At 41.4% G+C, this 18,117-nt stretch overlaps 2 protein-coding genes across 2 annotated transcripts in view; both read right to left on the bottom strand.

Moving 5' to 3' along the window:
* LOC137049020 (zinc finger protein 91-like) overlaps positions 1 to 18,117 on the bottom strand; it is a 43,186-nt gene that overhangs the window by 11,461 nt on the left and 13,608 nt on the right. Inside the window, exons 5-10 of the mRNA XM_067427415.1 lie at positions 15,459 to 15,529; positions 14,953 to 15,353; positions 13,053 to 13,283; positions 11,668 to 12,158; positions 10,069 to 10,334; positions 744 to 898 (exon numbers count right to left, since the gene is read on the bottom strand). Of these exons, the coding sequence (XP_067283516.1) occupies positions 744 to 898; positions 10,069 to 10,334; positions 11,668 to 12,158; positions 13,053 to 13,283; positions 14,953 to 15,353; positions 15,459 to 15,529 (1,615 nt within the window). The remainder of the gene's footprint in view (positions 1 to 743; positions 899 to 10,068; positions 10,335 to 11,667; positions 12,159 to 13,052; positions 13,284 to 14,952; positions 15,354 to 15,458; positions 15,530 to 18,117) is intronic.
* LOC137049370 (uncharacterized) lies at positions 3,625 to 6,139 on the bottom strand. The gene is made up of 3 exons (XM_067427918.1): positions 5,887 to 6,139; positions 5,164 to 5,345; positions 3,625 to 4,088 (listed from the first exon to the last, which is right to left on the bottom strand). The coding sequence occupies exons 1-3, from the start codon at positions 6,035 to 6,037 to the stop codon at positions 3,648 to 3,650; spliced, it is 774 nt and encodes a 257-aa protein (XP_067284019.1). The 5' UTR covers positions 6,038 to 6,139; the 3' UTR covers positions 3,625 to 3,647.

The raw sequence follows: 18,117 nt of genomic DNA, 5'->3' as shown, positions 1-18,117 counted from the left end.
CTCTTTAATAAATGCCATCTTTATTTCTTCAGTCTCCTCTTTAAAAAACTCCATCTTTATAATAGTGTCACGTGAATCTCAGTCACTTCTCCAGGAGTTTTTCCTGTGGTTGTCCTGTTTAAGATGAGAATAATTAACAGAAAACACTCAAAACTAAATCCAAATCAGCTCTAGTTCAGTCACTGGTAAAAGAGTCAGAGAGAGTTAATAGACTTAAATCATCTGATTAGCACTACTAAAACTAGCACTAAAAATTAATAAAAGACAAACTATACACTCTTCATATTTAAGCATTTATGATCTACATTTAAAGAACTGCAGATTAAATTTAAATGATTACACTGTCATGCTAACATTAGCAGTTTTAAAGTTTTCATTACAAATGTTAGTGATTGTTTTGTTTGAGCAGCACGAGTCCCAATTCTATTCACTGAATCATTTCGCAAGTATTTGATTCAATTGACTCGGAGATTCAAAAAGCTCAATTTCTCTATCATTACTATCCAGAGACCGAACTCGTGTTTATGATGAACTTAATTCACGATAGAGAGAGAGATGAGAATGAGCTTTTCTGTTACTGGTGTGGGTGCAATTTACTCACACAAAACAGCCTTCGTTAAAGTTAGATAAAGCATTACAACGTTACATTCTACAGTTAATAAACAAATTTAACGTTGATTGTAAAAACTCTTAAACATTGAACGATTTCTAATAATTTAACAGCTTAAATTCTTATAACAAACCTTTCTTCAGCGGATTCACAGCAGATGCAGGAGCGCGCTGCATCCTTATGACGTCACACCACCGCACCAAAATAAAAGTCCCGCTCACGCTCTGCTGTTTTATAAGAGGTGCAGAGAAATATACTACTATTTTCTTTTTTTTACCATGATAATCCCTGTATTAAAACCGTGACAAATGTAATAAAAACAAACATGTTAAAAAGTGTATGATTTAATGAAGCAGAGTTCATATGTGTCTTAATTTAAACATACAGTCAGTGTGTTTTGCCAATATTAAAAATGTGGACATATAAAGTTAATTTAAGTCTAAAATATGTGTAAAATGTTTTTTTTTTTAAATTATTAAATAAAAAGAATCAGCATTAGTAAATTAAGCAATATTAATTTTCAAATGTTTGTGTATAATTTATTCAATACCTAATAGTATTGATACAAGGTTCAGTCCAAATACAAAATGTAAAATTTCAAAGATTTTGAATGAAATCAAAAGTAAGTCTTAAATGTCAAGGGTCATTTGTGAGAGTTGCTGCCTATGGCCCTGTTCTTCCCCCACGGTCTTCCTCTGAGTGCGCACTTTCACAATGTAATGTCACTTTGACTGCCGGGTAGTCCTCTGCGTAACCTGAATATATATTTTGAAGATTAAGTTATGAATTAGCAAACACAAAATAAAAATTATAGTGAAATAGAGTTTGAGTTCATTTTGACAGATCATCTGCTGTAAGTAAATGTGTTCATGGTTTATTATTCACTCTGTTTACATTCATCACTTTTTGACCCTAGTTTTAAAAAAGGAAAATCAAAACCTAATGGTTAACATTTCGGCTGATATTAAGAGCAAATTGTATTTAGTTTCGAGATGCAATGATCAGTTTATTGGAAACACTGTAGAAGCACATTCAGTGCGGCAGCAAATGATTCGGCTGAAGAAAGGTTTGTTTTAAACATTTAAAGAGAAGCAGAATGAATGGCATATTGATAGATATAACACTGTATTGCTTAATCTAACATTGATCAGTGTCTCATTTCGCTCTTTATCGTGAATCAGTTCAAACATGAATTCAGTCTCTGGCGAGTGACGAGAGAACCGTTGACTCAAAAAGCAAAACAAAATGAGCAGACAGTGAGAGAGGAAAAAATTCAGGAATGGAATGGAAATGCTTTAGATCAGAGGAAAATAAATGAGGATAGATTGGTGATCGGAAAATGGAATTTGTTTCGTTTATGGCTGAAGTAATAAACTGTTCTGCTCAAACAGAAAGTAGAACGGAGAGAATTAAAACAATAATAAGGGCCGCTGAGAAATACTTGAATATAGTCAGTGTAACCGTGGAAAAAATAAATGACATGCTAAAGACTTAAACAACATGTGGAAGTTCATAATAACAGCAATGGTTTTAACGATTCTACAATGGAATGCCAGAAGTCTTATTGCAAATGGTGCCGAGTTCAAGCATTTCATAGATCAGCAGGATAATAAACCAAATATAATTTGTGTACAAGAAATATGGTTAAAACCTCAATTAAATGTTGTATTGCAAGGTTATAATGTTGTAAGGAAAGATAGAAAGGCAATGGAGGTGAGGTGGCCACTTTTATTAAAAATGATTTAGAATATAGAATCATTAATGAGATCGAAGAATATGCAATTATGGTTATAGATATTAATGCAGAGAATCAAAATAATAGAATATTAAATTATTATAATCCTGTAGTAGATTAACTAAAGAATTAGAAAATGTTATTGGTTCAGGAAATAAAATAATTTGGTGTGGAGATTTTAACGCACACAGCAAGGCAAGTTTATTTATATAGCGCATTTCATACACAATGGCAATTCAAAGTGCTTTACATAGAAAGGAATTAAAATAGGGATAAAAAATGTATAAGAAAAAGAATACAATGTAAAGAGAATTAAAAATAATAAAATTATGATAAATTATGCATAGATAAGGTGCAATCAGTCGGACATACAGTGCTCAGAGATCATTCAGTAAATGCACAGCTGAACAGATGTGTTTTGAGTCTGGATTTGAATGTGGCGACTGTTGGAGCACATCTGATCTGTTCAGGAAGCTGGTTCCAACTACGGCTGGCATAATAGCTAAAGGCAGACTCTCCTTGCTTTGATTGAACTCTTGGTATTTCTAACTGATTTGATCCTGCTGATCTGAGTGATCTGTTGGGTTTGTATTTAATCAGCATATCTGCGATGGTTACATTTTAAGATTTAAATGTTGAATTGCCAATTATCATAATTTGCAATATATTCTGTTCGTAACTATGCTTGGTACAAGTTCAATAAATTATGACATTATGAATTTTTATATATTTCTTTCATTGGAAACATGCCTATGGTGACATTTCTGCAAAATTATATCGTGCTGCTTCTTGCACATCCCATAACAGCAGTTTGGAAATTAAATCACCAGTAAGTGGCACAGAAATGTTGATGAAAATAATGTAACATAAAACCATACACTGAACTTAACTGACAGTAACCATGCTAATTATACGTTTACGGATATTGCTCTTTGATAACATTGTATTGTGGAAGTAACACATGATGAAAATGTCTTTATTAATCAAAAATAGTTTTATTCTTAAATTTAAACATATATAGATTGGTTTAGTTACCCTGCTAGTTAGATGTGAAATTGCAAAATTACGGTAAGAATTCTACATCATCTTGTGTTTTGTGATCCTTTTTTACATAAAGAACTGTGAATGCAAGAACCCAAAGTCAAAGTGTTTTATTTTCCAAGGTTTAGTACAATGGGAACGAATAGCTATAAAGCTGTGATACAAAATTACCAAAAATAGTAAATAGAAAACAAAAATATTTAAAAGCGAAATAGATTTGTGCGATAACTATACAAAATAAATGCCTTAAATATGACAACATTACTGACTGACAGATGCATCATCCAGTGCATGGTTGTGGCCCACTGAATATTTGAAAATGCACGTATCAACCTCGTGCTGGAAATGTGGCAGTACATGTGGTGGCAAAGTCCGCATTCTGTGCTCTACATTTTTGCAGTAAGCCGAGATGGCATCACTGGTGTTTTCATTTGATGCCAGCTTTTCTAGACTTTTGCCGATGATCCGCATCAAGTTTGCGGACTCCTCTGTGGAGGATTCATCTTGCACCTTCCTGCGCTTTCCCGGAGGCCTTGATTGAACGTTGATGCTGTGCTCCCTTTTCTTGGCTGTGGACTCAGCTCCACAGATGGTAGATTCAGCCAAAGGTGTACTGGGCCGTAGCTCAGCCTCAATGAAGCTGGGCTCCTCATGGGTGCCAATCCAGTTGTTGGTACCATCAGTACTTTCAGACAAAGGTTCCTTAAAGAAACGATCAAGATGTGAACAATGGGATACAATAGATTTTTATACTTTATCACCCATAACAATAACAGGGCATTGCTAAAACAATACCCAGCAAATTGGCTAAATGGATCTATTCAGATGCACAATGTGGAAGTTAATGTGTTGAGTTACTTGTAAATAGATCCATCTGGACATTCAGTGGCCACTTTACCAAAAGCAAAATGTTCATTTTTATTCTTTAAAAAACAAAACAAGATTTGTTGTATATATATATATATATATTATAGAAAGGGTGATTCTGAAATCCACTGCCGCTTCAATATACCTGTATATATTTATATCCTAACTAGCTTCATAATCAAAACATTAATCAATAATTATCTTCCTATATTATTAGAATGATTCTTTCCATGATTTTGCTTTATGTTTCTTGTTTTCTTAAGTGTCTTCCCTTTAATTTATTATATTTTATTTCTTTTAGATTTCCTTTTACTGAAACACTAAAGACTCAAGATGAATATTGCCTGTACTATTATGTGTCCCTCTCACTGCGAGAAAGCACATGCTATCAGTATGTTTTGGAGAAATGTTTTGTTTATAATTAGTTAAGATGTTCTCAACCTTGGAGGAAACCAGTATACTCTGGAGTTTTTGTGTGTGTGTACCAGATCTGTGCAGGCCTAATGTTGGAGATGGACATTTGTGCACAAAACGCCAGACTTGAAGACGCTTTTCAGTGGCCTATGAGGTCACTGTGATGTAATTCTGGTTATGGGGCGACAACTGAAAGTTGCTTACAATTGCATTTTATCTGAGCCAATCAGAATGACGTGGATAGTGGACAATTGTATGTACTATAGGGCGAGGCAACGAGACGGTGAGAGAGGCCCTACGAACTCCTTGTGAGACTTCTGCTTTTGAAACTGCAAACTATTCTTAAGTAAATTTCTCTTTTAATTAATTACAATCCTGACTCTGTCTTCATTTCTTCACTACTGGTATATATATGTGTGTGTGTGTGTGTGTGTGTGTGTGTGTGTGTGTGTGTGTGTGTGTGTGTGTGTGTGTGTGTGTGTGTGTGTGTATTTACCCTGATAGTTAGACTTGAGGTGCTCTCCTTCCTCTTTGTGTGAGGCTCTAGAAACTGCAGGCGGGTCAGGATCCATTGCTGCCTGCCAGTCTTCTGAGCTCCAGAACTTCCTAAGGGTCCAGGTTTCTTGTAACGCATGTACTGGGTTCGCAATGAATCCCATCGCTTCTTGAGCTCTTTCTCTGAGGGACAAAGTAAAAAACGTAAGCATTAAGTTGAGTTATGTCAATCTCATGGCTATCTGTAATGTTAATTTTTGTTCTACTGTTAACTGGATGTATTCTAGCACATTTCATTTTTATACAGTCACTAGAACACATTCCTCAATACTTTTAGGTCACTTTTGCAAAACTCTCCACACAGTTAGTACAACAGAAATCTGTGTGGGCTAAACTGAAGATCATTTATCATTGCTTTTGGACATGAAGACATGAATTAAGTGTTTTGATATCTTTAGTGCATTTTGAATGTGAAATTATCTGCTGTGCAAAGATGAAAGTTGGATAATAGAACTGTGTGAAGAACTTTGCAAAGTGACCAAAGTAATGATGCGTCCAAGCGATTATAATTAAAAAATATATTATTATTGCACTGCCTGCTTCCATAAACCAACTTATTTTGGCACACACACAACCTAACACATGCAGTTTTTTTATTTTAGTTTTTTTTAAATATGGACTACTGAAGAAAGAAAAAAAACTATTGCTAAAAGGGAAATCTTACCTGATATGACAAGTTTATTTGCCATCTCACGCCACAGTTCAGCTTTTGCCACACGGTTGACATAACATTTTTCCGTAATGTCATACAAAGCCGGCCTTTGCTGGATCATGCTGATCAATTCGTCTTCACTTGCCTCGGTCCACACAGCCATACCTTTTTAAAATATTCATGTGTATCAAAATGAGGAATATAAACAAATGAGACAGGCGTTCTGTGTGTTCCCTCTTGACTCCGTCGTTTACTTGCTTCGTCCCTTCCGCCCCCCCCCCCCCCCCCCGTGCTCTGGTTCGCTAGCTGAACAGCCAATCAGACCTATCATATGTCCCGACTGATCGACAAGCGGCGACGCAAATTCAACATGTCGAATAGGCTAAAAACAGCAGACGAGGACCAACGCCAGCCAACGGTGTGGAACCCACCGAGGAAACTGCCCGACGGAGCAGTTTTAAAGTAAGATAATATTTACATTGTTTACCATTATTGCCGTATTCTCTGATAAAATTAGTGAGTTGACAGAAGTAAGACAGCACACCCATAGATATATATAGACACTTCATTTGACCTCATTTCACACATGCATGCGTATAACTACGATTGCAGAGAAACAGACAACATCTGAATGTTCACAAAGCGCGTTCACAACCGGCTTTGAACGTTTGAAAATGGCGGACAGCTAACGTATAGCGACCCATAGAAACAGTCGCTGGGGATGGGCCAAGATGGCCGTAGGTGAAGACGATCTTTTTTAAGTGGAGTTGCATTTTCCGTTTTTTTCCCCTTCGACCATAATTTTTTTATTATGAACTGGAGACAAACAATATATTTTATGAATTTTGTTTCTAATTGTTGGACTCTTATCTACTTTTACGCCGTATATCAACAAGTTTCAAGTGAACTGAACTGGCCTTTACCTTAGCCATGGCGGGGAAAGGAGAAAAATGCGTACAAAGTGATGTATATTCCTACACACAGGTTACTAAAGCGGAGAAGAGCAAGATCAATGGAACAAGTAGCCCCGTAAGTAAGATTTTTTTTTTTCATTGATTCATTTGCATAACTTAATTATTGAGAGACCGGACAGAATTGAATCAAAAGTCTCAGAAAATGCGGTGCTCAAAGATTTGCGGGAGAAAGTGGACTGGATATAAAACGAAGTGGGCGGCTTTCGCATTGAAATGGACATTCTCAACCAGAAACATGAAGCTCATCAACAGAAAAATCACCTGGTAATGATGGGCTCACGAATAATTTCTTTAAAACTTTCAGAGATGCCCTTTGCCCATTTATTTAAGCTATGTTTAATGAATCTATAAAGATTCCTCCATCTCTTAGACAGGGTGTAATTTAGAGCCCTGCATGGGCCTCAAATCTAGGCCCTAGCCCGGCCTTGGCCCGAGACGCTGAGGCCCTAGCCCGGCCCGTGTCCGACAGCTTATCAAAATTCTCGGCCCGAGTCTGAATGTAGCCCGTGCTTTTTTTTTTTTTTTTTTACATTGTTGCAGCCATTAAAATACTTCTGCTTTGTTTTTAATGTCAAAGTAGTTATACTTCGTTTCGTTTCTTTATTAAGTTCATTTAGAAAAATGTTTAGAGCATTTTTTTGTTTGTTAAATTAAAGTTTTAATATTTTTAAGTGACGACCAAGCGGCCAGCGGCCGACAGTGAGTTACCGCATATTTAATCGATTTAGTCTCTCAAATCAACTCTTGACTTGTCTTGCCTATAATAAAATTCATAGATATAAAACACTTCAAGAATCACAATGTTAGTTAATTTTGCCAACTATTACCACCAGAAGCCTAAAAGGCATTTTTGACGAGCTGAGGCAGGCTGATTCTGCTCGCGGCTCTCGCAAACGGAGTTAAACAATCAAAAAACAAATAATAAAAAAAAAAGAACATGCAGGTTGTCTTATAGCCTACCTTACACCTACGCAAATGAATATAAATCCGATCTTCAATTCCCGGGGTATATGCTCATTTAACAGAGTTTACAGCAACGGAAGCAAAAGATTCAAGATGCATTTTATTCAGCAGCTTATTTCAGATTCAAAGACCACATAAGAGAGAGAGCGCGACCTAAGCGCACTGGAAAGATCATTTAGTCTCATTCATTTTTATTGAAGATGATTGTGTTTTTGAGCATCTAAGACTTATTTTAAGTTTAATTTAAGGCCATTTGCGTTGGCTTGCATTAGTCATTTGCGGCGATGCGTTTTGCAGCGCCATCATATCTATCTGTCTACAACATAACACGCTCTCACACATTTATCTTTTAACCGTTTGCCAGGAGTAAAATGTATACATGTGGTTTAAACAACCAGATTGGCTACATTTACATTTGTCCGGTTTCGACTGAAATGCTCTTATCCTTCTGAATTGGTTTGTTTAGTGATCGGACTACATTGATAGCCCTGTACATTAATAGCAGCAGACGCCCCGCGGATGACACGCAACAGAAACACCACGCTCACGCCACGCTTGCAGTGTGTCTCCGGCCTTGACTCTAGCAGCTGTGCTGAAGAAACACGCGCTGCTGCTGGCACGGACTCTGAACCTATGCTCTGAACACTGTGCGAGCCATTTTGACAGTCGCGTTAGCTATTATGGTCTCGTGTTGTTTCCACCAGCGCAGAACATCTCATTGTTCCTTTTAATTAATAAAATAAATATAAAACGAAGCGAAGCCAAAAAATAGGCCCGAAGCCCGGCCCGCGTTTTAGGTATGGCATGAAAATTGGCCTGAAGCCCGGCCCTAGGGGCGTAAAAAAGTCGGGGCCCGTCGGGCTCGGGCATAAATGCAGGGCTTTAGTGTAATTACCTTAATACTGAAGCCAAATAAGCCAAACTCTATCTCTAGATGGGTGGAGACCTATAACATTATTAAACACTGATGCCAAACTGTGTTCTTATTTTAGCCAGCAGGCTGAAATTAGGTTTGAACTCCCTAATTGATAAGTCTCAGTCAGGTGTCATGAAAGGGAGGCATATTCACAACAATATTCATCTTATTCTTGATTTTATTGATTACGGTAACCTTCTTGATGATGACAAACTAATACTATTTATTGACTTTAATAAAGCCTTTGATACAGTGGAGCACAGATTCATGTTAAATTCAACATGAGAATACTTTAAATTTGGAGTCTTTTTAGAAAGGCAACTACAACCCTGTAAACAGAATATAGCAGCTCTGTTAAAGTGATTAATGAGACTTCTGGTAGGTTTTTCTCTCTCTGGGGCATCAGACAGGGTTGTCCAATCTCTCCGATTCTCTGAATTTCTTTCAAGATATTAACATTTTTTTGGAAATTAATGACAAATTTGTCAGCTGGCTGGTGAAATGACGCTCTTTTTAAAAAATGCTGGAGAGGTTAGCAAAGCGATTGGTACCATAAATAATTTCTCTTCTCTCAACCTTAATGTTAGAAAATGTGAGATATTTCCACAAAAGTGTTAAATCTGAGGAAATTGATGGAATTCCTTTTAAGAAGGTAGTCACATATCTTGGTGTAAAACTTGTAAAGATGAATCCTATCGTAATTCTCCTAACTTTCTTCCAATTCTCAACAGTACAAAAAGAAAATGTAACTCTTGGTTGCAGAGATTTGTGCATTTATGGTCGTGTCTTATTGTCCAAATCTGAATGTTTGTCAAGATCTGCAGATCTCTCAAGCTTTTTTTGTAAATAAATACGTTCGTTGACTTATTACACATAAAACACGCTTTTTCACCTGCTGTCATATTTGTGTAATATTTAAAAAAATAGTTGCTGAACGAATAATTTTGGTGAACAAACTGAAAATGAACGATTCCCTTTGAAAGAATGAACATTTCCACCACTATCTCCAGCTGACACACTTATTGCTTGATTCAATTAATAATTGCTACTATTTATGCCATTTATGTTCAGGTATGTTAATGTGAAAATATATTTTTACAACAGATTTTTACTCAATTTAATGTGTGACATCATAATAATGAATGTCCAACTTGAAAGTCAGTTCTTCTCAGGTTGAAGGCAGTTTTTGTCTGGACATGTGATCTCAACATGTCTGACCCCCTCCATATCAAATAAAACCACTTGACGCTCGTACGACATTCTTCATAATATCCCTCATTTCTGAAGAGATGGACATTGTAATAAGGATCAAATGACTGAGTTCAGCTTTGAGAATGAAACCAACCTGTTTCTTCACATTTGACTGTTTCTTCAATCTTCACGTCTTCATGCTTGACTCTGAATGTTTCTTCAATCTTCACGTCTTCATGCTTGACTCTGAATGTTTCTTCAATCTTCACATCTTCATGCTTGACTCTGAATGTTTCTTCAATCTTCACATCTTCATGCTTGACTCTGAATGTTTCTTCAGTCTTCACATCTTCATGCTTGACTCTGAATGTATCTTCAATCTTCAGGTCTTCCCTCTCCTCTTTGGTAAACACCATCTTTATAATGTATCATGTGAATCTCAGTCAGTTCACCAGCAGTGCTGCATTCATCAAGTGTGACTAAACCTGAGAAACATTGTGTTTTTATAGAGATTTCAGGAGGCCGTCCTTACAGGTGAAGATAAAGCAAACAAAGCATGTAAAGGATGTGAGCAGTTATAGAAACAGCTCTAATCCAATCAGCACAACTATAGCCCTGATTATCATAGACATCAGGAAGGTCACACCTTCACCCATTCATTCACACTTAACTCAGATATTGATTAGCATCAACAATCACAGCAATTAAAGTCATGATGAGGCAGAATCACCAACAGCCATTAAAGACAAAAGGTGAAACGACACACTTACCATGATTTTACATTTGTATTCCCACACACCTGAAACGAAAGAGATTCATTTTAAACATTTGTCCCTCTGATGGCTTTCTAAGGTTTATTAATTTTACCAAAATAGTATAAGTGTGTCTTGTCACTGTAAAACCTTATGTGGTACCTGCCAAGCAGTACCATCTTTTTAATCTGACTATGCCCCACCCCGATGATGGGCAGGAGGAATCCACAAATCTTTCCGTGAATAAAGTTTGGCCAACTCAAGTTTTTCCCCACACAGGGACAGTCAACAAGAGGCAGATATGAAAATGTACCACAATTGATTACACTTTGGTATAAAAAGATGTAACAGGTTATTAAGAACAGATCTTAAAAACACTGCAATAAATGACTGGTGTAGAAGAGTATATTATTTAAGAATGATTAAGTTTAAGGCTAAAAAGCAGTATGAAAATACACTATTATTTATTCTGTATCAGTGTGCTGTATCAGTGTGCTAAGGTTGGTTTGTCCCTGTATAGCATGTGTGTAGACTTGAAGGGTATGTTCAAAGAGAGACTGTGGCGGAGGGGGCGTGGTTTCGCGAGGTCTATAGCGGGAGAGAAGGTATGGGACAGAGCTGGGAGTAAGTAGGTCAAGTGCAAATGATTAACACCTGTGTCTAATTGCAGTAATTGGCGTGGAGAGACAGCACAAAAGAGAGAGGAGGAGAGAGAGTTTGGACTGGGACTAGACACAGCCTGAGCCTGAGAGAGGAAATAATTTCTGAGCTGTGAGAGTTTTGAGAGACGGAGTTTTACGCCCTCGTGCGTGTTTATGTTTACCAGTTGCATTGTGAAAATAAAAGTTTCTAGTCCCAGTCATACCGACCCCGCCTTCTTCCTTCCCCACAAGAAATATAAGAGCCACAAACCTCATTACACTGGTGCCGAAACCCGGGAGGGAAGAAGAACCCCGCCGCCGTTATGGAGACCCCGTCAAGAACCCCACTTGCGGACCTGGTACAATGGCTCGCCGGTCTTCATCAGGAAACGCACCAAGATCTGCGGGCCGTAAGGGAGGAGCAGAACAAGAGGTTCGAGGTGCTCCTCCAGGCCCAACATGAAGACCGCAAGCTGTTCCGGAGCTGGATGGACCGGGAGATTCGGGCCATCCCCTCCCGCACCACAGACTCGGCGGCCGCCGTACCACTGAGCAAAATGGGGCCTCAAGATGATCCGGAGGCCTTCGTGGATCTCTTTGAGCGGACCGCCGAGCTCCGGGGATGGCCCAAGGCAGACTGGCCAATGCGGCTCCTGCCGCTGCTGTCCGGAGAGGCGCAGGTAGCCGCCCACCAACTGCCAGTCCAGAATCTCCTGGACTATAAAGACCTGAGGCGGGCGATTCTCCAGCGGGTCGGCCGGACCCCGGAACAACATCGCCAGCGGTTCCGGACCCTGGCCCTCGAAGAGTCCGGTCGGCCCTTCATCTTCGCCCAACAGCTCCGGGACTCATGCCGCAAGTGGCTGATGGCCGGCAACAGCGACGTCGCGGAAGTCATCGATCGAGTGGTACTGGAGCAGTTCGTCGCGCGGCTTCCCCGGGAGACCGCGCAGTGGGTCCAGTGCCACCGCCCGGCGTCGCTGGATCAGGCCATCCAATTGGCGGAGGACCAGATGGTGGCGTGCGGCGGGGTCGGCGAGCCCTTACCAGCGGCATCTCTCTCTCTCTCTTCTCTCTCTCTCTCTTCCCCTGTCTCTACCCCGCCCCTCTCTAAACCTGTCCCCCTTCCTAGGTCCAGAGGTGGGCTGTCGCCCCGGCCAGCGCCACGCTGAAGGACGGGGGGCGCGGCCGAGACTCCAGCCACTCCCAGGCCAGCACCTAGGGGCGGGGCCACCGACCACCTCCCCGCTTCCGCATCCCAGCCTCTCTCTCCACGCCAATTGTCTGACCTACTTCCAGCCACTAGGGTGGCGGGGAAGTCTGGGCCGGCTTGTTGGCGCTGCGGGGACCCAGGGCATTTCATTGACCGGTGTCCCGTTATGGAGGTGGGGACGCTGATCCGGGTCCCCGATGCGCCACAAGCCGCCCCCGATCAAGCTGGCCTGTACCAGATACCACTGAGTATCAAGGGGGGTACGTATCAGGCTTTGGTGGATTAAGGTTGCAACCAGACCTCGATACATCAAAGCCTGATCCATCCTAGGGCATTGGGTAATAGCCGCATGGTTAAGGTGAGGTGTGTGCACGGGGAAGTGGTGAACTATCCATTGGTGCCCGTGGATATTCAATTTCGGGGACAAACGCATAGTGTAGAGGTAGCAGTTAACCCGCACCTCCGGCATCCGGTAATTTTGGGAAGGAATTGGCCTGCGTTTAATAAATTATTGGAACACTTGTGTACGGATGCCTCTTGGGAGAAGGGGGGAGGGAAGGTGACGACGGTGCAGGTGGGGGAGGTGGATTCGGGACCTCCGGGAAACCTTCAGGGGGAACAGAGTGGTCTGAGTGGTCCCATTCTCTCGGACCATGATGACTTTCCCCTGGAGCAGTCCCGGGACGAGACGCTCAAAAACGCGTTCAATCAAGTCCGGTCCATCGACGGCCACCTCCTCCATCCGGACTGGCCGCTCACCTATCCACATTTTGCAGTGATAAGAGACCGGTTGTATCGGGTGACCCAAGACGCCCAGTCAAAACAGGATACAACCCAGTTGTTAGTACCAAAAAGCCGCCGGGAAATGCTTTTCCAGGCGGCTCATGTGAATCCAATGGCCTGGCACTTAGGACAAACGGCAACATTAAACCATCTAATGGCCCGTTTTTTTTGGTCGGGCATTCACGAGACTGTACGCAGGTGGTGTGCGTCGTGTCGGGAATGTCAGTTGGTGAACCCACCGGCCACCCCAAAAGCACCATTGTGCCCCCTTCCACTGATGGAGGTCCCCTTCGCGCGAATTGGGATGGACCTCATCGGGCCATTAGAGCGGTCAGCACGGGGACATCGCTTTGCATTAGTCCTGGTGGACTATGCAACGCGATATCCCGAGGCAGTTCCGCTCCGCACTATTTCGGCGAAAAGTGTAGCGGGCGCGATGTTCTCGTTAATCTCCCGGGTGGGAATTCCGAAAGAAATTCTCACCGATCAAGGCACGGCGTTTATGTCACGGACAATCCGCGAACTCTACGAATTGTTGGGCATTAAATCGATTCGCACCAGCGTCTATCACCCACAAACAGACGGGCTGGTGGAACGCTTTAATCGCACGTTGAAAGCCATGATTCGTAAGTTTGTGCACGAGGACGCCAAAAATTGGGATAAATGGCTAGAGCCCGTTATTCGCTGTCCGCGAGGTCCCCCAAGCCTCCACGGGGTTTTCCCCCTTCGAGGTGCTCTATGGGCGCCAGCCGCGGGGGGTGCTGGACGTCCTTAGGGAAGCTTGGGAGGACGGACCTTCTGCGAGCAAGAACGAAATTCAGTATGTCCTGGAGCTGAGAGCAAAACTCCACACTTTGGGCCGGCTGTCACGGGAGAATTTGCTCCAGGCTCAGGACAGACAGAGACAGCTATATAACAGAGGCGCTAGGCTCCGTAAATTTACACCGGGAGAGAAGGTGCTTGTATTACTCCCTACCTCGAGCTCTAAATTACTAGCTAAGTGGCAAGGGCCGTTCGTGGTCACACGGCGAGTGGGAGATCTCGACTATGAGGTCATTCGGTCGGATAGGGACGGGGCACGTCATATTTACCATCTCAACCTGTTAAAAAAGTGGGTGGAGGCGGATGCAGTGATGCTAGCGACGGTGGTGAGTGGGGAGGAGGATCTCGGGCCAGAGGCGATCCAAAAAGTGCAATCTATCGCGCTGGCCCCTGGGGGAGATCACCTCTCACCCTCGCAGCTCACTGACGTGAAACACTTACAAGCAGAGTTTGCAGACGTGTTCTCGCCCCTACCGGGTCGAACGGACCTCATTCAACACCACGTCGAGACCGAGCCGGGTGTGGTAGTTCGCAGCCGGCCGTACCGTTTACCTGAGCACAAAAAAAAGTGGTGCAGGAGGAATTAGCAGCAATGCTCGATATGGGAGTAATAGAAGAGTCCAACAGCGACTGGGCGAGCCCGATAGTTTTAGTGCCTAAAACGGACGGCTCCGTACGGTTCTGCGTGGACTATCGTAAGGTGAACGCGGTGTCTAAATTTGATGCTTGACTTAACCAAGGGATATTGGCAGATCCCCTTGTCTCCCATGTCCAAAGAGAAAACAGCTTTCACCACGCCGTTCGGTTTACACCAATTCGTCACACTTCCGTTCGGCTTGTTCGGGGCTCCCGCGACCTTCCAGCGTCTGATGGACAGAATTCTCCGGCCGCATGCTGCGTATGCCGCCGCATATCTGGATGACATCATCATCTACAGTGCGGATTGGCAGCGGCATATGCAGCACTTGCGGGCTGTCCTGAAGTCGCTGAGAAGAGCGGGGCTCACGGCCAACCCGAAGAAGTGTGCAATTGGGCGGGTGGAAGTAAGATATCTGGGCTTCCACTTGGGTCATGGACAGGTGCGTCCCCAAATTGATAAGACGGCGGCAGTTGCGACCTGTCCGAGACCCAAGACCAAAAAGGAGGTACCAGATACGGTTGCAGGCCGGATGGCTCCCCGGCCTGAGTCGGGCGGTGGGGGTATGTGGCGTGGTTTCGCGAGGTCTGTAGCGGGAGAGAAGGTATGGGACAGAGCGGGGAGTAAGTAGGTCAAGTGCAAATGATTAACACCTGTGTCTAATTGCAGTAATTGGCGTGGAGAGACAGCACAAAAGCCGCTGCGTGAGGAGAGAGGGGGAGAGAGAGTTTGGACTGGGACTAGACACAGCCTGAGCCTGAGCCTGAGAGAGGAAATAATTTCTGAGGTGTGAGAGTTTTGAGAGACAGAGTTTTACGCCCTTGTGCGTGTTTATGTTTACCAGTTGCATTGTGAAAATAAAAGTTTCTAGTCCCAGTCATACCGACCCCGCCTTCTTCCTTCCCCACAAGAAATATAAGAGCCACAAACCTCATTACAGAGACATACAAGAAGTGTATGATCGACAGAAAGAGAACCTGAAAGGTGGTGATATGTGAGCCAGAAGAACAGCTAGAAAGAACTAAAGGTTAACTACCATTTTGGGAAGATTACTGGAGTATATATGTCAGACAGGCCAAGGAACAGGAGTGTCTTTTTTTGCAAAAAACAGTCCGGCTTTGTTGGTTGGTTAATGTGAATAAAGCTGTTTCTGAAACCAATAATTCTTTGGGAAATCATTTTTCCAAGAAGAAAATTTCCAACCTAGTAGCCTAAATACAACCCTATTCCAGACTTGGCAACAATCATCGAACCAAGCGTCGTTAATGGGTTATAGGCCTAGCAGGTTTGTGACTTACAGCGGGTGTTCGTGAAGGGATTTTAAAAAGAAAAATGGAGCAGAATTTTTATTTATGTATTTATTTTTAGAGCTTTGTATTAGATTTTGACATGCTTCAAAGCCTGTGACGACGGGAGACCGGGCCATAAGCATGTAAATCTGTAGCCGGTTAAATATCGTCAAATTGCCAATTTGTTTTTATTCAGCTCATCATCTCAATGCATCTACTTTTTATGACATGATGCCAGCCGTCAACCGATTCAGCCCCGCAAAGCTGCGGACAGTGGAAATATGCCCTTATCGCATCCCAGAAGATGACGTCCCAATCAGACATTACCAGGGTCTCTATTGTGCATTATTCCCCATCCCAGTCCAGCTCCACCCTAGTGAAAAAAAAGTATACTAAGTATACTTACGGCCAGACTAATTTTCAGTATACTTGAAGTGTGTTAATGACTAGTTAACTTGAAGTGTGCTATTTTGACACAACTAATTTTGTACTAAGTATATTTAAGTTGTAATTAAATTGTGTTAAAGCACAACTTTAAGTGTATTTAGTATACTTTTGTGTGCTAAATTGGAACAACTTTAAGTATACTTAGTACACTTTAAGTATAGGGACTAATTACATCCTTAGTGATATTAAATGTGCTTTATTTGTATTATAAGTATATTTTATTTGTGCTAAGTATATTTTATTTGTATTATAAGTATATTTTATTCGTGTTATAGTACACTTTATTTGTATTATAAGTACACTTTGTGTTATAGCATACTTGATTTGTGTTTTAATAAATTACAAATTAATTACCAGTATACACGAACAGAACACACAAACAATATACTTCGAATATAATGTATATTTTATTTACCTTGACTCATTCAAATGACTAAAAATATACACTTTGTAGTGAAGGGGGGATTTTGAAATCCACTGCCGCTTCAATATACCTGTATATATTTATATCCTAATTAACTTCATAATCAAAACTTTAATCAATATTTATCCTGTATTATTATAATGATTCTATCCAGTTATTTATGATTTTGTTTTAGTTTCTTGTTTTCTAAAGTGTGTATTTGGTCTCTGAGGAGTGACTGAGGGTCTGGCCTAGAGATGTGTGATGTGTCACTAAACACTGGCAACAAAGTCGTGTGTTTGGATTTGAGGTATCACACACCCCTAACATGTCAGGAGTGCAGTAACAGCGTTTGCTCACTTAGCCCGGCTTCCAGATATGGAATATGGATTTGTCTTTCATTTAATTTATTATGTTTTATTCCTTTTATATTTCCTTTTACTGAAACACTAAAGACTCAAGATGAATATTGCCTGCACTATTGTGTGTTCCTCTCACTAAAGGAAAGCACATGTTATCAGTATGTTTTGGTAAGAACTGGTTAGAACCGGAGCTTAATCAGCTCCAACCTTGGAGAGACTGTGTATCTGTGTATGTGCGCAATATTCTATGCTACAGATCAGAATGGTGTACAATGGGCACCCTAAGAGATGGGTGGACTTGTTGTTCTGGGCAAGCTGGCGCCTGCTCCAGATCTGGAAGGTCACTACAGGCCTGATTCTGGGTGAAAGCATCAACATGTGACACGTCAGTGGAAACGTGCATCAGATTAACCGACTCGAGTGGAAATTTACCATGACTGTGCATTGTCTCTGAGCCAATCAGAAGCATCCACATTGCAGTAATGACGTGGATAAGACCTTGAAAACGGTATAACTGATGGGACAATTGTATGTGCGATAGGGCGAGGCAACGAGACGGTGAGAGAGGGAGCGCGGCCTACGAACTCCTTGTGAGACTTGAAGCTGGCTTCTGCTTTTGAAACTGCAAACTATTCTTAAGTAAATGTTTCTTTTATTTATTTGGAATCCTGACTCTGTCTTCATTTCTTCACTACTGGTCCTGGGTCATAAGCTGTTAACCCCTAACAGTAGTCAATAACAATACAATGTGTTATTACTTAGCTATACATTGTACAATATACTTTGAATTACATAATGTCACACAATACAGTATTTTAAATGTGCTACCTTACATTTTAATGAATTACTT

Source organism: Pseudorasbora parva, chromosome 20 (assembly GCF_024679245.1).
Source record: "Pseudorasbora parva isolate DD20220531a chromosome 20, ASM2467924v1, whole genome shotgun sequence".
Taxonomy (NCBI): Eukaryota; Metazoa; Chordata; class Actinopteri; order Cypriniformes; family Gobionidae; genus Pseudorasbora; species Pseudorasbora parva.
Note: the sequence above shows the minus strand (reverse complement) of the source record. Positions and strands in the feature narration are given on the sequence as shown.

Coding starts and splice junctions, on each gene's coding strand:
- LOC137049370 (XM_067427918.1), bottom strand. CDS start 6,037: ATGGCTGTGTGGACCGAGGCAAGTGAAGACGAATTGATCAGCATGATC. Junction 5,346..5,886: donor AAATAAACTTGTCATATCAG/GTAAGATTTCCC, acceptor TTTGTCCCTCAG/AGAAAGAGCTCAAGAAGCGA. Junction 4,089..5,163: donor CCTCAAGTCTAACTATCAGG/GTAAATACACAC, acceptor CGTTTCTTTAAG/GAACCTTTGTCTGAAAGTAC.